Genomic DNA, 18,701 nt, shown 5'->3' with positions numbered 1-18,701 from the left:
TGATGATACCCCTGTTCAGTTTTCTAGAGTGACGGATAACCTCATCCTTTCTACGACCAACAAGCTGAACACGATCAGATCTAACAGATCCCTGTCTGACCGTTCTCCAACCTTCTCTCTGGCTTCTGGGAAAACGACCAGCTCTTGCGCCCCGCTTGCTCCACTCGCACTACGTTTGAATGAAGAAGGTAACAGATCGGATGGAGTGAAAGTCGCAAGGAGCTGCCATTTAAGCGGTGAGCCTGAGTCTGTGAGTCTGATCTTGTAACAGCTCATAATCTGGGAGAGGTAACACCAATATGAGCAAGTTTTATGTCTTCTGCATGACGGGACTAAAAAAAGTAATACGTACTTGAGCATTTGGAGCCCTGGTTGATCTTACCCAACGGAAGCGGGAGTCGGGGAAGTTGCATACCCAAGTCTGATTTATAAGAGAAGCGAGATAGCGCACCGTGACAATTTATAAGGGAATAAAGATGGTGGGATGAGCGAACGGATGACTGCGGTGTCCCACTAACGAAAACGTTCAAAAATGTCTGATGGTCGCCAATGCAGATTCGAGATTTAGCTTGCGACAACCCCATTCTGTCAAATGTGCCTTTAGTGAGTGTCACGAGGGGACCACCTATGTTGCTTGAGTGCTCAACAAATGTAAAACCTACTCGAAATCACCCACAAACTCTCCGTTTTCGGTCCCCCCTTTCCTAACGGTTGTGATGTAAGACAAAGGCATGAAACAATTGTGGGCCACAGAAACATGGTACAGCGGTCGAGTGTCTGTCGCATCCGATGGCGGTAACAGAAGCATGGAGTTGAAGGAAAGTGTGGAAAACGTATACGTGGTTGGTCCAATAGTGTGGGATTGAGGTTCTTGCGATGGCGCAGGGGTTTGAGTACCGTCCCATGATAGCACTACTTCTGAGGGAGGGGGAAGATGCCCGGTGCGTTGATCTAGACCAGTGCTCACATCCCGAGGACGATCAAATCCGGAAAACGGTGTTTCAGGATGTTCTGAAGGAGGTTCGAGAGAAGCAGGCGTTGTTCTCGGCGTCCTCTCTCTACCGAGGACCAGGCCGTCATCAGCGGCAGCGACAATTTCGGAGGCGTCTTCAACAGTGGCGTAACTAGATGAATGAGCGTGAGCGGTGGTAAGTGTTTATGTTATGATCACGAGAGTTAGGCTGGCCTATGAGCAAAACTGGCATTCAAACCTCGGAGGATAGGTCGCATGCGACGCAATTGACACCTCGTCACCGCCACCAGGCACCTGAGAGTCGTTAGCAGACAGATCAAAGGCTGCACCCGTGTCGTCTGAATGGTTTTGAAAAGAGGTATAACTAGGTGTGCGGCCAAGAACGTGAGTCAGCTTTCCGTGATAATACTGGCCTCCAATCCGCATAGTTTACATAGAGGAATCAGAGACCTTGGAAGAACAGTCGAGTTTGAAGCTATCGATGCTCCGTCATCGTTACTAGATGTTTGACGAACTGTTCTGCGACGCTGAGAGTTCTCAGCCAGAAGACGTCTCATAGCGGCTTCTGTGACAGAGATAGATGTACGAAGACAAGGACGGTGGTACACAAATGAGGTAGTCCACGCTTTATAACGTCTCCCCAGTCGACAGCTTGATCAGAATAGCTGTGCATATACTAGATAGAGCGAAACAAAATCAGGCAAGGACCAGATATTAGGCGATGCAATCATTTCCTCCACGATGGTGATGGAAGAGGGGAGAGACTCGTACTGTGTGGCGACGCATCCGGGTGCCACAGCAGCCGCTTCACTCTAAGCCCTAACCAGAAACCGTGGTTGGCCAAGACTGTCGAATTTTGTTTGGCGTTTGAATTTTTGCCGGTGTACGTTGGACTGCGACGTCAGTGTCAACTTCGTGTACCTTTCCCTTGGGTCTATGAACCTCAGTAGGTACGTGCGCTCTCTATCGTATATCAACATATCTACTCTCGATGGGGATCAATGAATCACAGGACTCTCTTGCTGATTCTTGGCGTTAATGATATCAGAGCCTAAGGTGCCTCCACAGGTTTATTGAGATCAGGAATACGAAACTGATTCTGAAACATATATATCTGCGCAGAACAACGCTCGAGGTAAGGAAGGCATATTTCGAATGTACGTTCGAAATATAACCGATTTTCTCCAGGTAGACAAAATGCTACTCGACCTCCCACTCGAGCTCCAGATGCTCGTTTACAAGCATGCTCCGAAAACCACCCTTGTCTCATTGATGTGTACATCCTCGCATATTCACCGCATCGTCGAGCCCATCCTCTACCGCGAAGTAATCATAGATGACCAGGCCTCCGAGGATCGAATGATGGCGCTTATAGATTCTCGACGTGCTCGAGGTTTCATCAATACAACGGAAAACATATCGGAAAGCGACTTGGAGACCCTGGACGGCCCCACTTCGTTTTCGCTATTTCGCAAAACGCTCATGCGCAAACCATTCCACTTTGGCCCTCTTCTCAAGTCTTTGGAGATCAACGAAGTGTCTATGGAGCTCGAATGGGACGAGTTGAAGGAGATGTTCCTCACCATGCCGAACCTCCTCACTCTGTCGATCACATCAGCAATGGGGGGATGGGACGACGATGATGTGTCCGTGCTTTCTCGCGTTACCCCATCTATTCGTTCCTTCTCTTCAAAATCTCTCGGACTTTCCCCAAAATTCATCTCGTTCCTCGAAACCCACCCCAACCTCAAAGTCTGGCATCACGGAACAGGCAACGGCTTTCTAATGGAACCCGAAGTTCCTGTCCCCGCTCATGTCCTGTCTCGAATTACCCACTACGATGCTGCCATAACGGATGCCGAAAAGACAGCCACTCTCCTTCGCGGGATGACCAACCTTGCTCACCTCTCCCTCTCCCATTCGGCTTCTTTCAAGGAGACCTTGGACGAAGCAGCTTACGGCGCCGCACTTCGAACCGAACTAGGCGCTCTCTCTGTTTGTGGAAAAGGCCTAGTCAGCCTCTTCTATAGTCGCCACTTCCCCACTACATGGCGCATGAGCACCCCAGGACCGGGCCGCTGGGACTCGTTCCTCTGGATCGTGAGGAACATCTTACCGAGGACGCCCTCCCTTCAGCACTTGCGCGTCGACTGCTGGTTCCTCGATACTTCCACCCTGATAGAGCCACCCTCGGATATTCGACCTTTTATTCCGAAGACGCTGCGCACGTTTCAAGTTGTTCGCCCCGGGCTCATTCCTTGCGATGATGACTCTGGTGAGGATGAGGTGGAGAGATGGCCACCTACGACGGAAGTCGCCCTCCGCGTGGCGCGTGTTGTCTCTGCGGTTATGCCATCCGTAGAGAGGTTTGATTTTCTAGGTTGTGATATGTTCAAGGGGAACGATGGAATTTGGAGACGGAATACTTCGTCAGACGGAGTATGGCCTCTAAACTGGGCAATCATGGACCTCCAGTATAGGTCGTAGCACTCACACTTGTGTTCTTCATGTCTCCCGACCCTTAACTACTTTGTTTTGCTCGCGTTCTGTCTTCTGGTATCTATGACCCTAACGCGGCCAAGACTCTGACTCCGGGTCCTGACCATCATCCTTCCCAAATCCTTCCGCACACAGGCTCGGGCTCTCTCTTGCGTAATTACACTGAAGAATGCTTCTCCGTATTTGAGGCGTGCGTTCTCTCGTGGTGGCCACAGTAAATGATTCAAAAAAAAAATAGAAACGTCACGAATTGTTCTCAACACCACCCCACGACCGTCGGCGCACCGTCGGGTTTCCTACCGCCGGCGCCATCGGTACCACATTTTCCAGACCAGACTGCTTTACGAATCATTACGATGACGACGATTGGTCGACTCTGAGCGACGCAAGAATAATTGTCCGAATTCGGGCTCAACATGGGACAGATTCACCCGGATCGGAGATCCGATAGCATTATGGATCCCGGCCGAAGTGTTCATGGAGCTGCTATAAAGCATACTCGGCTTTCTCATCCACCCCATCGACGCTTCCCACCAGACGACGCTGTAAATCACCACTAACACCAGCACAAAGGACGTATCGAGATGAGCTTCTGCAAGCACTGCATCGAGGGTGAGTCTCGACGCTTTGAAGCTTCTTAGTTCGTTTCATTTCGTGGAGAAGCGAAGCCAGCATTCCATCATCTCAGGAAATGCACGGGGCCGACACCGCATTGTTTTGAGAGTCTAGAGGCCTCGATGACGCCTAGAACTTTGACTTTTTGACTTTGTTCTCAATGTCGAAGGAGTTCGAAACTGATTAGGAGTTCAACTTGAATGACTATGCTGTATAGGTGTTGTTCATGAGGGCGAGACCACTGGTGCGTTCCTCTCCTACTTCGCATGTGAGGCATACGGTACTTAATTATTGGCTCGTTGCCTGCAGGTACTATCGAGACCATTGGAGGGGTCAGGACATATATCGCCACCCCATCGCAAGACTTCCCTAAGGACAAAGCCGTGCTCATCCTCACTGATGTATTTGGCCTTGAGCTGAACAACAACCGTGTGCGTATTATTCGCATCTCTCAGTTATTGTCGAGTACTGATAGACTGCAACTCGCTCGGAACAGTTGCTCGCCGATGCGTACGCGAAGAATGGCTTCAAGGTCTTCATGCCTGACTTGTTCGATGGTGACTCCGTCGCAGCCGATGCTCTCAATCCAGGGGTACATATCGCTATTTATTTCCGCATAGTCCTCTCAGATATTAATATTAAGCCTCTCACAGTCAAACTTCGACCTTATGGAGTGGTTTGGACGCCACGGACCCCAGATCATCACACCTATAATCGACAACGTCATTGCTGCCGCTAATGAGCAAGGTTTCAAGATCTTCGCAGGTGTTGGTTATTGCTTTGGAGGTATGTGTTCATCTTGCTTTTTCGGCCACCTTCCTCCTCAGCACTTCGTACATACATGTTGACACATTTCATACTGATTTTCGATACATCTATAGCTCGCTACGTCTTCAACCTCGCGTTCGAAAACAAGATCTCTGTCTCCGTGACCGCCCACCCAACAATGATTCAGGTCGAAGATCTCCAGAAATACTTGGAAGTCTCGAAAGCTCCTCTCCTCATCAACTCTTGCACGACGGACCCTCAATTCCCTCCGGAGAAGATCGAGGCGGCGGATAGGATTTTGGGCGGTGGGAAGTTCGCACCTGGGTATGAGAGGGTGCACTGGGAAGGATGTACGCACGGGTTTGCGGTCAGGGGCGATATCGTACGTCTTTCTCCCTTGTTTGGCCTTTCCTCTTGTTTTTCTCCTCCCGTATCGAGTTGACGCCCCTGCAACATTTACTCGCCTTCTCCGTTCATGATTTCTGGATCCAATGTGGACCGACGACTGACTGCTGTGCTTCATGTTCCAGTCCGACCCTAAGATCAAGGCGTCAAAGGAGGGATGCTTCAAGAAATGTGTTGAGTTCTTGATCGCCAAGCTCTAACTAGGAGCTCGCAGCCGTTGGTAAAAGGAGAGAGGCAGATATCCGGGAAGGCTAACGCGTGACCACTATTAGTCCATACGATTAAGAGAAGTATTTGTTCCGTATGTAAGAGGGTAGATATATGCATTGCATCATCCAGATGTTCACGGGCGAGAAAGTGGTGCGACGTCTTGCAAGTGATGACTGTGTGAGGAGGTTCCAGGATGTTTGCCGCATCGCAGAAAGCCAGATTTCGCAGAGGGACCACACGCCATTAAGCCCCTGGGAGCCTGTGTGGCCCCATCTTCACCTTCGATGTTGTTCTCGTCTCCTTGCCTCAGGACGTTATTAAGACGAACGATGCGAGTATATAAATCCGAATATTTAATGCCACGTCAATGAGACAAGAAGTACGGGGGAGAAGTAGAGTTTGTACTCTGAGCCGACAGAGCGGAGAGGGACAGAATACTTATAATTATGGACAGCTTGAACACAGCTTACCGTGAGGCTCTTGGTCCGATTTCAATGTTGCATGGCGGGTTATGCAGAACATCTGATAATATAGTCCTTGAAGAAGAGGAAAGTTGACAACTCGGGACGCCGGACGAGGTATATTTGGCATGGACAGGCAGTCGCTTGCGTCAGGAACTTGGACGAGTCTTTCGGATAGCGTTTCTGGGTAAAATAATCGACAGAAGTCATCCAACCAGAGTGAAGACATGCTTAGAGTCTTTGGCAGAAAAGCACACACGATGAGCTTAGGCCGTGGAAATAGAAAACCCAGTGCTTGGGTGCAAGTCAAGTGCAAGTCGACGTCAGGACACGGTCCAAATCAGAGAACACAATACCGGAATATGCCGGGTCATCCACGTGGCCGCATCTTCAGGCCCAGATCTATCCCAATCGGGTCTTTCCTTTCTCACTCTCCCATAACTTACCATCCCAACGAAGTTCAATCCGAGGCGGGTGGAGGGTGCGCGACAACCTACCGAAAGACACCTTGACTTCAGGACTAATGCAAGTGAAGATCGGCCGCGGCCAGGTGCCATCTTGGCCTGTTCTTACTGTGGTTTTTCGACCATAAGTTCGTGGGAAGATTATGTCAGACGTGACACTCGCCAGGCCACGGTTCGTTTGGCTGGGCCACGCGTGACGAACCAATGAAATTGTTCGCAGTACGACCCAAAAATTGATTTTCGGACAATTTCGGTGCAAATTGGTCACGATTTACTGTTCGTGGGCCCGCGTATCTGCGTGACCATTGGGTCAAATATGTTCGCCGGCGCACCCTGCGTGATGCGTGACGAACATATGGTCGAAAAACTACAGTACTGTACTTTTTCGACCAAGTGTTCGTCACACATCACGCAGAGGGCGTCGGCGAACAGTTTTGGTCCCGGGGTCACGCATACACACGGGTTCACGAACAGAAAATCGTGACGAATCTGCGCTGAAAATCACCCAAAATTCAATTTTTGGGAACTAATGCGAACAATTCCGCTTGTTCGTCACGCGTGGCCCGCCCGAACGAACCGTGGCCCAGCGGTGGTCACGGCTGACATAATTCTCCCACGAACACTTGGTCGAAAAAGTACAGTAACTTGTCTCCCAAAAAGTACACAAAGGACGAGCGAGGCAGTGCTATTGACAACATGACCTTTGTTCGGCTAAAAGCAGACATTCTCTTGAAAGTGGCGACCTTCTGGGCTGTTCCATGCGCTTCCCTCGTATCTGCTTCGATCAGTGTTTCCATCAGATTATGGCACGCTACGTACCCTTTTGTGCGATATCGATGCTGCCGAACAATGCAGCGGAGTTTGAACATGCATGTGTCCAAGAGTATATAAGAAGTGTCGCATTCATCCTCCTGTTTTTCCCATCTCTTGCGCTGACGTCCATCTGAAGTAGCACTTCTCTCCTCTGCCCACCGGCCGCTTATAGATTGACAGGTGCGTAGCTCCCTTCTCATACTTCTTCTATTGTTTCTTTTCGCTGCTGTTGTTTGCGCCACTCGTTAAACTTGTCGATCCTTTCTTTTCCAACGTCTGATAACTCCTCCCCTTCCCTCCTTTCCATCTTCTCTCTCATGTCGAGTCTGCTCTTATGCTAACATATCGCGATTTCGCTTGATAGACCTCAAGCCTAAGCAACACCAAGACACAGCAACATTAAAGCACACCAACATCAAGGCACCTCAAGTTTAGGCTGGTAGTCCTTGGGTAGCCTCATTAGCGCTGGTCGTCGTACGTCTCTCCACCCTTGTGCTTATGATCGGCAGGCACTCATCTAGCTTCTTCACAGGGCATCCTCTTGCTCTGGTCATGGTCTTCGTACCGCGTGTTCAACACCGTCAGCCCTCCTCGTTAATGGTTCCCTCGTGGGCCATTGCTGTCTTAGTGCAGTCATGGCGAGGTTGTCTCTGGCGTAGTCGTTCCACGAAAAACTTGGCTATCCTGAGGATCGTCGGCGGCCACGATGGTGGTCGTGGTGCGTTCCCGTCAACCATCTCATATCCTTCCTTCTACTGACGAACTCCCTCTCTCTCCCTCTTGTTCATTAGCTGCTCTGTCTAGCCATGGTCCTCAGAGGCCACATGTCTAGCACCCACGGGTTAACTTAGGCAAGGTTGTATCGCTTTGCGACCCCGGCGACTAAGCTCTTACCCCCGAGTCAACTGCATGAAACCTGGCAGACTTTGTTGTTTTAACCTCCACCGCGGGAGGCTTCCGGTTCAACGACCACTTTCGGCCTAGTCACCCGAGGTCTGCGAACCGGTCGTCGTACACCAACAACAGACGTTTGTCTAGATTGTGTCCGTTCCGGCTCCGGCTGGCTCGACGCGTCGATGACACGAAGGCGTATATCAAGCTAGGGCTCATCTCACGTCGGTACGAGGGTGGCTTTGTCCTCGGACAGGTTCTGGCTGGGCCGTGACAGCCCAGTCGGGGCTATAAGTGCCTATCGCCGACAGGCAATGCTCGACTTCGGTCAGGCGCGCCGGGAGTCAGGAGTTACGCGACGGCTGTTGGTCCGCTTTCCCACAGGATCTGCTGGATTGAGAGTGTGACACAGCGGATACGGTACTTAGGGTGGTCCCTGCGACCAACCGACGTCCGTCATGCTCGACTGGTCCACTTCTCTCCAGTGCAAGTGTGGTCTAGATACATGGGTGCGCCGGGAGATAGCACCGGAGGGCTGGCTTTGCCTCTGCCCAAGGTGTGTCATATTTTTCTTTTTCTCTGTGTTCGCGAGTAAGTGGCTGACTTCATCTTGATGACGATTGGGTTCGCCCCCTGTAGCGTCAAGACGCGAAGACACCGCCCGAAGAGCGCCATCAAAAGACGTGCCAACGGGACGAAGAGGACACCGAAGCCACCAACGAGGTCGAAGAGGACGCCGAGACCACCGACGAAGACAAACCCGAAACCAAAGCCAACAACAATACGGCCCAAGAGCGCTTAAGAGATGTGCCGCCGTCGAACACCAAGGCCAGACGTGCCGACAAGAACAAGCGAACACCGGAATCAACAGCCGTACGGCCCAAGGGCGCACAAGATGATGTGTAGCCGGCAAAACACCAAAGCCCCGAGCTCTTTGGACCCGAACCACCATCATCAGGTGTTTTCTCACGGTCCAAGGCGGCACCCTCTATGCGCAACAGACAGCGGACACTTAGGTGTCCCTAACTAAAGCCATAGAGGATGCTGGAGTTGACAAAACCGCTCCCACTGCTGCGTCTGACGCAGTGGTGAGCGTCCACCATAACGCAGCCAGCACTGGCAAGGGGAAACCCTCAACCGATAGCTTGCGTGAGCCTGTATACGCGCACTGTGTACTACCTGCAATACTACAGACCCCGCAACGAGTAAGGCCCACTGCAGACCTCTCACTGTAGCCAAGAGGCCGTACCAGCTTCAACCACCAAGGAGGCCCACAAATCGACTCAAACGATCGCCCGACACGATAGACTGAGCTCACCGTAAGATATAAAGTCGGAACAGATACCAAACCCACCTCACCAACAGCGTGGAGTCGACACCCACATGCGTGAAACAGAAGAAGGGAACACACAAATAGACGATAATAATGTACGACAACCATAGACGACGACGACGACGACCACAAGCAGACGTCCCAAACACAAAGTCGAACATGGTAGGGTTAACCTAACCCTAATCCAGGTCCTAAGGACGCCACACGCGTCCAAGATGGGTACCAGCAGCCATGAGCTCCTCCCAACAACCAACTCCCCCCGACAAACACACACCCACACACCTGCCACCTACCCTCAAACCTCCCTCTACCAACCTCGTGAACGACACTCAGGACACTATGAGCCCGCAAGACCCCACACCAGAATGCGAGGAGAACGCAGCCCGCAAGACCATACAATCCCCCACTACGAGGGAACTACAGCGACTATGCACGCACAACCAGAACTGACCCATTAACCCAACAACCAACGAACCTACAAGACCCGCAGACCAAGCTCTCTCTCCCCAAGTACGGGGTCGAGGACCGCAAATGGACCACCGTCCGTCAACGATGAGCTGGCAATCCCGCCGGTACGCAAAGCATAGGGAAGGACAAGCGCGGGCTACCTGGCTAATATTCCCCATAAAGCAAATGTCACCAACAGGTAGCAAGATGTTAACGTTAACGGGGAAGACCCGATCCCTACGGGATGCTCTAACCCGCAGCAGTACGCCCCTCCCCCCATCCAACCGAGACCTGAACGCGAATGACCCAATGGCCCAGCGCAGCAGCGGGGAACCCACAGGGAAAGACGAGAACAACAGCCTCACCAGACGAACCAAAGTGTCCCAAGGCAATGACGGAAGACTCAGGTGTAAACGATCTGGTACGAGAATATTTAGGCTGACCTTACAGACAAGGTATCCCAGTGCTGAGCCCTGCTAAACACTGCTCTTACTACCCGCACAGACCACTCCGTCCGTCCTCCTCCACTTCACTATGCCTTCTGACCAAGATCGTCCAGCAAAACAGTCTTACGCGCAAGCAGCAAGCCGGTCCCCCTCCCCGCCGACCCAAGCCAACGCACCTGTGAATACCACCTCTCGTACCCCGTCTAACCCAGCCAGCTCTAACCCCGCGCCACGTACCGTCGCGAGGAACGACACGTCCCAGACGACGAGCACCCAAAGAAGGAACTCGTCCCTCCAGACGAGCACGCCCGCACGCCCGGCCACCACTAAACCCAAGCCCAGACAGTCAACCGCTCAATCGGGAGGTAGACCATCGGCAAACGACGCGTCCACGCGACCTGCCACCCCCTACCCAAACACCAGAGCAGCCCGGTCGGCTACGACGGCACCGCGCCCCTCGCAACCCCAAGAGTCAGGTATCCCTCCCCAACCCCACGCCTCCAGTACCTCCCATCCCCCTCTCCCCACCAATACAAACACCGCCGTCACGAACTCCTCCGCAGAACAGTACGCAGCCAAGCACTCGCTCACCACCGGTGCGAAGAAGGCGCGGGAATTAGAAGCGAGGGCGGAGAGGGAGAAGGAGGCGAGGAAGAAGGAAGAGGCCCGCGCTGCGAAAGCAGAGAGAGAGGCGATTGAGAAAGCTGAGAAGGCGGCGGCGGCGAAGGAGAACACCAAAAGGGCGGCAGCCAACAAAGCAGCCAAGGACCAGAAGAGAGAGGAGGGGAGACTGATACGGCTCAAGATCATAGAGGAGACTAAAGAGCAGATGGCCGCTGAAGAAGCGGCGGCGGAGCGGGCTGCCGCTAATGCCACGAACGCTGAGGACGACGGTGCCTCCATCGACGCCCCTCCGTACCCCCAGTCGCCGCCAGCCCGGAGAGGAACACCCCAACCGCGAACCGAGGAACGCGACCCATCTCCCCAGAGCCCTCCAAACGGGGCTAAGTCGAAGGGGAAGCAGCGAGCAACCTCCCAGCCGGTGCAGGTTAGCCGCATTATCTCTTTGCCTCTATGTCTCCGCTACCCTGAGACGACCCTCAGCTAACCATGCCAACTAGGAACCGAAGAAACGCGGGAAGGGGAAGAGGCGCCAGCGCGACCCGTCGCCTCTGCTCGAACGTAGCCCGACCCCTCCTCCCTCGCACCATGATGCCGCAATCGAGGAGCAAGTGGAAGACAACAGCTCTGACCTCTTCGAACCCTATGACCCGGCCTTTTTCGAAGAGGCGGAAGAGGGCGTAGGCACGTCATCCGGACTACGACAAATCAACTATATACGGAGGCGTAGAAGCCCTTACGCCTTCGTCTACGACAACGATAACGAGGAATACCCCTTCCAGGACCCCGTCGAGCGAGGTCAGTAAATCTCCAAATGTCCCCATCTCCCGTGAATATTAAGCAGATAGTCTAATCACCCCTCATCACCCGCACCCCTCACCGTACCTAACCGGACACGCGCAGGTCCCTCCCATACCCCGCCCTCCCGGAAAAGGACACGGATCGATCAATCCCCAGACGAGGACAGACCAGTGACACGCCAGCGAACCCGCGCACCCAACCTCGATGACCCCGAGCCGGAAGCAGACGCCCCAGACCAGTCCAACGACAACGATGGTGAGCCCAACTAACGGGACCACACCCAGCTAATTACCGAGACTGACTCAGAGTCCGCAGCGCCCTCTTCCAAATCACGGGGAAGGAAACGGAATCGCAGCAAGAACCGTGATGCCTCCCTCCGACCGCGACACCGCCAACGCCGACACTCCCCCTCCCCAGAGCTCCCCAATCTCGACACCGACCGAGACAACTCACCCGCCCCCTCTCCGGGAACGAGTATCACGCCAAACGTTCCCATAGTCCAGGGCAGACGGTACTACCCCCAGGGCCTTACTGACTGGCACAACGTCAGCAACCTCGATCGGGCCTACATGCAATCCTTCGCCAAGTTCTGCCTCACCAACCCAGGAATCTCAGCCGCAATCTTCGACGGTCGTGCCCCCACGCAGGCTACCGCCTCGGCCGACGCCGGTCGAATCCAGAGAGCGATTGAAAGCTTCCTCCAACGCAAGGACATCCGCGTCTCCCCTCCGAAACCACAGGATACCTCCGCCGAGGCCCTCAGCGACGGCCCATTCAATTTCCTCGTCTCGGGAATTACGCAAAGCGAGCGCGAACGACTACTGGCGACCGCAACCATCTACCATGACACAGACGCTATCCACACTTCGGCAGTCGGTCTCGCTGACCCTGAGATTCAGACATACCTCGTATCCTTCACAGGCTTCGCAACGGAGGACGTAGCAGAGGTCGAGAGGACGGTACGAGAGTTGTTCGTCGCTGACAATGAGCTCAAATCGATCTTCGATGACATGACCCCGGAGACCCATGACCCCCTGGAGACCTTCCGCTTCTTCCTGGACTCGATCTGGGGTGTTCGATGGGAGACGAGGAGCGGTGGGGGAGGGACACGTACCACCTTCAATATCCACGCCAGAATCCCGTCCAATAACCCGACACATCGACTAGCGGTCACCAGGCGCATTCGCCGTCTCACACCAACGAACCCTCTCCTTGGATGGGTAGAAGTACACCCCGGGTATAGATGCACGAGATGTCACGCACGCGACCACCCGAGCGGACTTTGCCCCTTCCCGCTCCAAGCCGGATGGAGGGGCCCGCCCCCGATCCCTTCGCAGCCACAAACGACGCAAACCCAACTCGCATTGCAAAGCCCCAGCGCCCAAATCATCCCCGATATGCCTCCGGACCTGGGACCAACCACGCAAGCACCGCCGCAACCGACCGTAACCAACCGGAACCGGAATCGAGGCCGAGGAGGCAGACCGGGTAGGAGAGGAGGGGCCGGTGGAGGCAGAGGAGGCGGCCCGACGAACGGGGACGCCTGAGGCCGCCCCGCTGAGGACTCCCATATACGACCGAGCTAAGGATACCTACGAGAATCACGCTTTGACTAAACCTTCTGTTCTCCCGCTTCCCCCTCATCTTTTTATGCCCAGTACCGCTACACCTCTTTCCCACTCCTTCGCCCTTGAAAACACGATCACCCGCGCCACGTCTAGGTCATACATGATGCACTGATGAGGTCGTGAGCAACCGCTACGACCACGCCTATTTACGTTCCTCTCCTTATGACATAGCATGTGTTTTGACGCCTTATACACTCGTAATGCCAGGATGATATTCCATACGGTATACGAGACCCCACGGAATGCAACGAGTGAACCAGTAGAGGCACACCCCAACGTGAAGACGAACAAAGGGGCCCTCCTTCGATATCGCACGCAATGCAGGGACCATAGCCTGTGGCCGGAACAAACGCATCAATTTGAACGGAGCCTAAATATGGAAGGAACCACAATCACGAACGGGTACGGCCGGAACAGGAACGAAACTATAGAAAGTCCTCAACGAAATTATTAACGAGTGACGCAGCAACAAAACTGAGTAAACGAAAGTACGGGTGAAACTGAAACAAAGAGCGACACTGGACAGAGATAAACTCCGAGTTATGGTTAACGGAAACGAGGTAGCACAAACAAAAGTAAGCAGACTACGAACTAAGTCCGAAGGGGTGCAAATAGACGGAGTGGCACCTCTGCATGGAAGAACAAAGGAACCGACCATACCCAAAACAACAGACAACCACCCCTAGGGGTAACTGTGAGTCCGCGTATGATTAACATCGCCAAACCCGGAAGAGACTTACCCTGAAAGCAGCCGGCCCTCGGGACAACGAGACAATCTCAGGAATTACTCCTCAACCCTGGGCCAAATCCGGAATCAGTAAGGCATTCGGAGCCCGGAATGTAAAGAAACACACCTTATGGGCGAACTGGAGACCTCACTACCCTCGTCATTGCCATCTTCCTCCGCCTCGGCTCCGTCCTCGTCGCTAACCGAACTACCCTCCGGGGGATCCCTCAAAAGCTCCTTCATCTCCTGATCGATCCGAGCCAACTCCTGCCGCTCCTTATCCGCCGCCGCCAACATACTCGCCCTCTCCTCCGGGGAATACAGGATTTCCCTCCTAGCCTTCTCAGCCTCCCACGTCCCAGCGAACTGATCCAAGCGGGCACCGGCTGGCTCGATATCCCATTGACCGGTAATCGCCGCGAGAGGGTAAGAAAGGGGAAATAAGAGGCCAACGAAGCGATGATCGTATGGGTCGATTCGACGCCAGAGGTCCACAAGGGCAGGGCTCTCGACGTCGGTGGGAGTCGGGACGGCCTGACCAAAGTAGGGAATGACAAGCTCTTTCGGAAGACGGAGGAGCCCCGCCTCGCCTTCGTTGTACACCCCGGAATTATAATTGGCAAAACAGCTGACGATGGCGGTGTCACGAACGGTATAAAGCCAAGACCCCATGGTGAAGTCGTACGCGGCAAGTGCCCATGGACTGACACAGAAAACCCGCCCAGTCGACACACCAGGAACCTCGACCTCGCCAGAGTTAGGTAACTCCACCACGGTCAGAGTGAAAGTATAGGGCTTGTCGGGGTCGAGCACACGTCGAGGATCAACCTCACCAGTGCGCGAGCTGATGGCGGATGCGACATGGTCATGCCTGATGGCAAACCGGCCGATGACAACCAGTAGGTCTCCGAAATCTGAACATACCGCAGCTCACAGTTTACCCTCACAGACTCGTAAATGGACAAAGATGAGACGCACCAGGGGTTTCCATAATAATGGGGCAGTATGTGAAAATCTTGGAACAACAGAATGGGAGAGAGAGCTGAGGTGAAAGAGGAGCAAAGTAGCGATACACCAACCCTTTAAATCCTGGTCCGCTTGGCAGAGCGCTTGACATGAATTCGAAGGAGCTGACGGTGACAACATGCCGTAGAGACTGCGCACCCCTGCGCCATAGGAACTCACCTGAACTGAGACTGCGCCGCTTATATGTGGATATAATACGTAAAAGATGCATTTATTCATGACCCACCGCATGAAGAAGTGAATTGAAGGCACACCACTGACTGTCACCAAACCCACCCCATGATCCACACCATGTCACTAAAAGACACGACTCAGGGATGGAAGGCCGACTATCGCGGCACAGAGCATGTGCACTGACAGCAGCCTGAACTGGTCTTCACCCCCGCCAAGATTGGAGGAACTCCAGGCCTTCCTGTTTGACAATGCGCAAACAGGAATGCCTGGAGCCCCATCAATCCTACGGGAGGCGAAGAGCAGCCGAGGCATAGGGGTAAAGGGAAGATGTTTTTCTTGAACCGCTCCCGCTGAGTGGTTGAAAGTGGGGGACCAGACGCGGGGTTGTCCGGCGGTTCGCTAGCCCGAACAACCCTAACGGTGCCCCACTCAGGCCGGGATTGAAACTCCCCAATAGCGAAAGCCTATTAAGGTTTGACTGGCGCTGGCCGAGAGGTCCCCGGGATGACAGTGCGACGGTTTCCAGCGGGAAGGGCCTGACCACTCTCATCTCCAGTCACCCGTGTTGGGTCAAGCACGCTCACCTCCTGAAACAAATATAAATGAACAACCTTCGGTGCTTGATAACGGTTCTGGTATTCGCCTCCCCGATTCCGGAGAGGGCAGAAACTCCACCGTCAATAATGCCCTCAGGGAAGGTCTCGGAGAGAATGGTGACGGGCTCAATGTAGATATAAGAGTACCGGGCCCTACAAGGCACGAAGACGCCGCTACCCGCGGCGTAGAGTCGGGCCACCGACCCACTCATCCTAGTGGTACAACTAGGAGTAGGCGACCAGACAATGGTGTCAGACGCGAGGCCCAAACAGGCACGCAACAATGGACAAACAACGATCCGGATCAGATCAACAGGAGACTACCACCCGGAGAGCGAGCACGACGGAAAAAACAACGCAGAACGAAGATAAAAAAGAAGACGAAAGCATGGCTGAGGATCTCAACACTCAACATGAACGGCGTCGGCTCAGAGCAACTCCACTCCGGGAAGTGGATGAACATCAACTCCATCATGAGGGACAGGAATATTGGTGTCCTTGCTGTCCAAGAAACTCATCTAACAGACGAAAACCTCGACAACCTAAACCAACTGTTCGGCAAAAGGCTAGTAATCTTCAACTCACCACTTCCCGACCGCGAGTCGTCGGCGGGGGGCGTGGCGTTTGTCCTAAACAAAGATAAAACAAACGTCCAAGACATAGTGACAAGGGAGGTAGTCCCTGGGCGGGCATTGCTCCTCACGTTAGCATGGCACGCAAACTTATCCATTACACTGTTAGCCGTATATGCCCCAAACGACTCAATGAGGAATAACGAGGAGTTTTGGAATGAGGTGACCCTCTGGTTCAGAGATCATAATGAGCCACTCCCGGACCTGGTACTCGGTGACTTCAATATTGTTGAACAGATGAAAGATCGCCTGCAATCGAGACCGAAACCCGATGATAAAAAGGCAACCGAAGCCCTCAGAGCAATGAAAGAGGAATTTGGGCTCATTGACGGCTGGCGCGATACCTTCCCCGACAGGAGAGACTTCTCCTTCCAATCAGGGCGACATGAGGGAAGCTTCTCGCGAATCGATCGGATCTATGCGACCCAAGAGGTATGTGATACGGCTCTGAACTGGTCAATTGATGAGACTGGGCTACTCACCGACCACAAACTAGTATCGGTTGACATCGTTAACCCAAAAGCCCCATTTGTCGGACAGGGCAGATGGAAGTTTCGCCTGGACTATCTAAACCACACAACGTTGATGAGAATGATAGAAGAAAGAGGACAGGAAACACTTACAAAAGTACAGAGCTTCGAGCCGGCCTCGCGAACCCAAAATAGGAACGCACAGGTGGAACTCCATGCTTTCAAACTGTGGATAAAGGAAACGGCCAAGGAATACGCACGCTCTGTCAAACCCAGGACCTTTGCAGGGCAGATCCAAAACCTCAAAAAGAAGAGGGATCACCTGCTGCGAGCAGAGACTAGAGGAGATTGGGCTCTTCAGCTCACTAATATTGATAAGCGGATCAAAGATCTAGAGCAGCGACGACACATGACAACGAAGACGACTGTAGCTGCCATGGACCGTGTATTAGGCGGCCAGGTTAACAAATATACCTCGAGAATCCATGAGACAAAAAAACCAAGAGACATCATGTTCACCATGAAGATCCCCGAGTCTGACCCACCAAAGTACATCGGAAAGACAAAGAAAATGACCGAGATGGCAAAAGAATACCATAAAAACCTACAACGCGACGACGAAATAGAGTGCGACCCAGTACAACATACCCGATATATTGACGATGTCCTTCGCGCTGTTGAGAAAACCCTGGACGAAGAAGACAGCGAGAGGCTATCTAGGCCCGTATCAATCGAGGAGCTCGAAAACGCCCTCAAGCTTTCTAAATGCGACTCGGCACCCGGAATCGATGGCATCCCGTATGAGCTATGGAAAAATCTCTGGGAGCGACATAAAGAAAGGAAACAACGCAACCTTCCGAGCTTCGATGTCCTCGCCCTCCTCCACCATGCATACCGAGACCTCGAAGTCCACGGCGCCAGTACCATCGCGCAATTTAGCGCGGGCTGGATGAACCCAATTCACAAGAAAAACGACCCTAGAAACATTGAGAACTACCGGCCGATTACGCTCCTCAACACCGACTACAAACTTTACACCAAGGCGCTAGCCCTACGCCTCGCACAAGTTGTCCCGAAAATCATCAACGAAAGTCAAGCCGGTTTCGTACCAGGGCGGGCAATATTTAACCAAACGGAATTGATACAGGCGTAGCTGTAGCCTGTTTATAAAGAGTCCCTATAGTAAGACTGGGACTCTATACAGAGAGCCCATCATCTTACTGGCCCATGCTAATAAGGGCTCTTTATTAAAGAGCAGTGGTGCTGGTGGGTATTCTGGCTGGAAAAATGGGCGAAAAAATAGGCAAAAAATGCGTGAAAAAATGGGTGGGTAGGTATGGGGTGTGGCCCCGGGGTAGGGGGTGGTTTGGGGATGGGTAGGGGATGGGGTAGGGGGTAGGATAGGGTAGGAAAATGGGGGGTAATTGTGCAGTAGGGCTAGGATAGCTGGATGCAGGGTATGGGGAGGATGTATGGGGCTAGGTATGGGCTCTGGAGCTAGGGTAGATACATAGAGGAATAGGGATAGAATGATGGGCGATAAAAATACGGAAAAATACGGAAATAATAGTAGGAATGCTAGGATTGGTATATCAGGTACTGTGGGGGTGGATTGGTAGGGGAAATGGGGTGATCTGGGGGTGTTTTGGTAACTTTGTGAGTTTTGTGATTCAGAGCGAATGGATTGCAGGGGTAGGTGTT

General features: G+C 53.1%; 6 protein-coding genes across 6 annotated transcripts; 4 read left to right on the top strand and 2 right to left on the bottom strand.

Moving 5' to 3' along the window:
• Positions 1-15: 15 nt before the first annotated feature.
• STEHIDRAFT_161348 (uncharacterized protein) lies at positions 16-1,399 on the bottom strand (the record flags this gene model as incomplete). The annotated part of the gene is made up of 5 exons (XM_007308891.1): positions 16-279; positions 353-421; positions 495-585; positions 663-1,124; positions 1,212-1,399. The coding sequence occupies 5 exons, from the start codon at positions 1,397-1,399 to the stop codon at positions 16-18; spliced, it is 1,074 nt and encodes a 357-aa protein (XP_007308953.1).
• A 632-nt stretch (positions 1,400-2,031) lies between these two features.
• On the top strand, positions 2,032-3,545 carry STEHIDRAFT_171604 (uncharacterized protein). The gene is made up of 2 exons (XM_007308890.1): positions 2,032-2,108; positions 2,162-3,545. The coding sequence occupies exon 2, from the start codon at positions 2,171-2,173 to the stop codon at positions 3,458-3,460; it is 1,290 nt and encodes a 429-aa protein (XP_007308952.1). The 5' UTR covers positions 2,032-2,108; positions 2,162-2,170; the 3' UTR covers positions 3,461-3,545.
• A 442-nt stretch (positions 3,546-3,987) lies between these two features.
• Positions 3,988-5,611, top strand: STEHIDRAFT_171603 (chlorocatechol-degradation protein). Its single transcript, XM_007308889.1, has 7 exons — positions 3,988-4,084; positions 4,305-4,331; positions 4,397-4,518; positions 4,584-4,679; positions 4,741-4,873; positions 4,969-5,237; positions 5,386-5,611. Exons 1-7 carry the CDS (start codon positions 4,057-4,059, stop codon positions 5,458-5,460), a joined length of 750 nt encoding a protein of 249 aa, XP_007308951.1. The 5' UTR covers positions 3,988-4,056; the 3' UTR covers positions 5,461-5,611.
• Positions 5,612-7,760: 2,149 nt separating this feature from the next.
• On the top strand, positions 7,761-9,005 carry STEHIDRAFT_114667 (uncharacterized protein; the record flags this gene model as incomplete). Its single annotated transcript, XM_007308888.1, has 5 exons — positions 7,761-7,926; positions 8,132-8,327; positions 8,356-8,467; positions 8,512-8,655; positions 8,739-9,005. 5 exons carry the CDS (start codon positions 7,761-7,763, stop codon positions 9,003-9,005), a joined length of 885 nt encoding a protein of 294 aa, XP_007308950.1.
• Positions 9,006-9,663: 658 nt separating this feature from the next.
• STEHIDRAFT_161344 (uncharacterized protein) lies at positions 9,664-13,294 on the top strand (the record flags this gene model as incomplete). Its single annotated transcript, XM_007308887.1, has 8 exons — positions 9,664-9,750; positions 9,915-10,004; positions 10,083-10,141; positions 10,198-10,300; positions 10,384-11,373; positions 11,447-11,744; positions 11,850-12,002; positions 12,063-13,294. The coding sequence occupies 8 exons, from the start codon at positions 9,664-9,666 to the stop codon at positions 13,292-13,294; spliced, it is 3,012 nt and encodes a 1,003-aa protein (XP_007308949.1).
• An 865-nt stretch (positions 13,295-14,159) lies between these two features.
• STEHIDRAFT_114665 (uncharacterized protein) lies at positions 14,160-15,219 on the bottom strand (the record flags this gene model as incomplete). The annotated part of the gene is made up of 3 exons (XM_007308886.1): positions 14,160-14,172; positions 14,230-15,016; positions 15,081-15,219. 3 exons carry the CDS (start codon positions 15,217-15,219, stop codon positions 14,160-14,162), a joined length of 939 nt encoding a protein of 312 aa, XP_007308948.1.
• Between the last annotated feature and the right edge of the window lie 3,482 nt (positions 15,220-18,701).

Source organism: Stereum hirsutum, assembly GCF_000264905.1.
Source record: "Stereum hirsutum FP-91666 SS1 unplaced genomic scaffold STEHIscaffold_16, whole genome shotgun sequence".
NCBI classification, from domain to species: Eukaryota; Fungi; Basidiomycota; class Agaricomycetes; order Russulales; family Stereaceae; genus Stereum; species Stereum hirsutum.
This window is presented reverse-complemented; position numbering and strand designations above follow the sequence as displayed.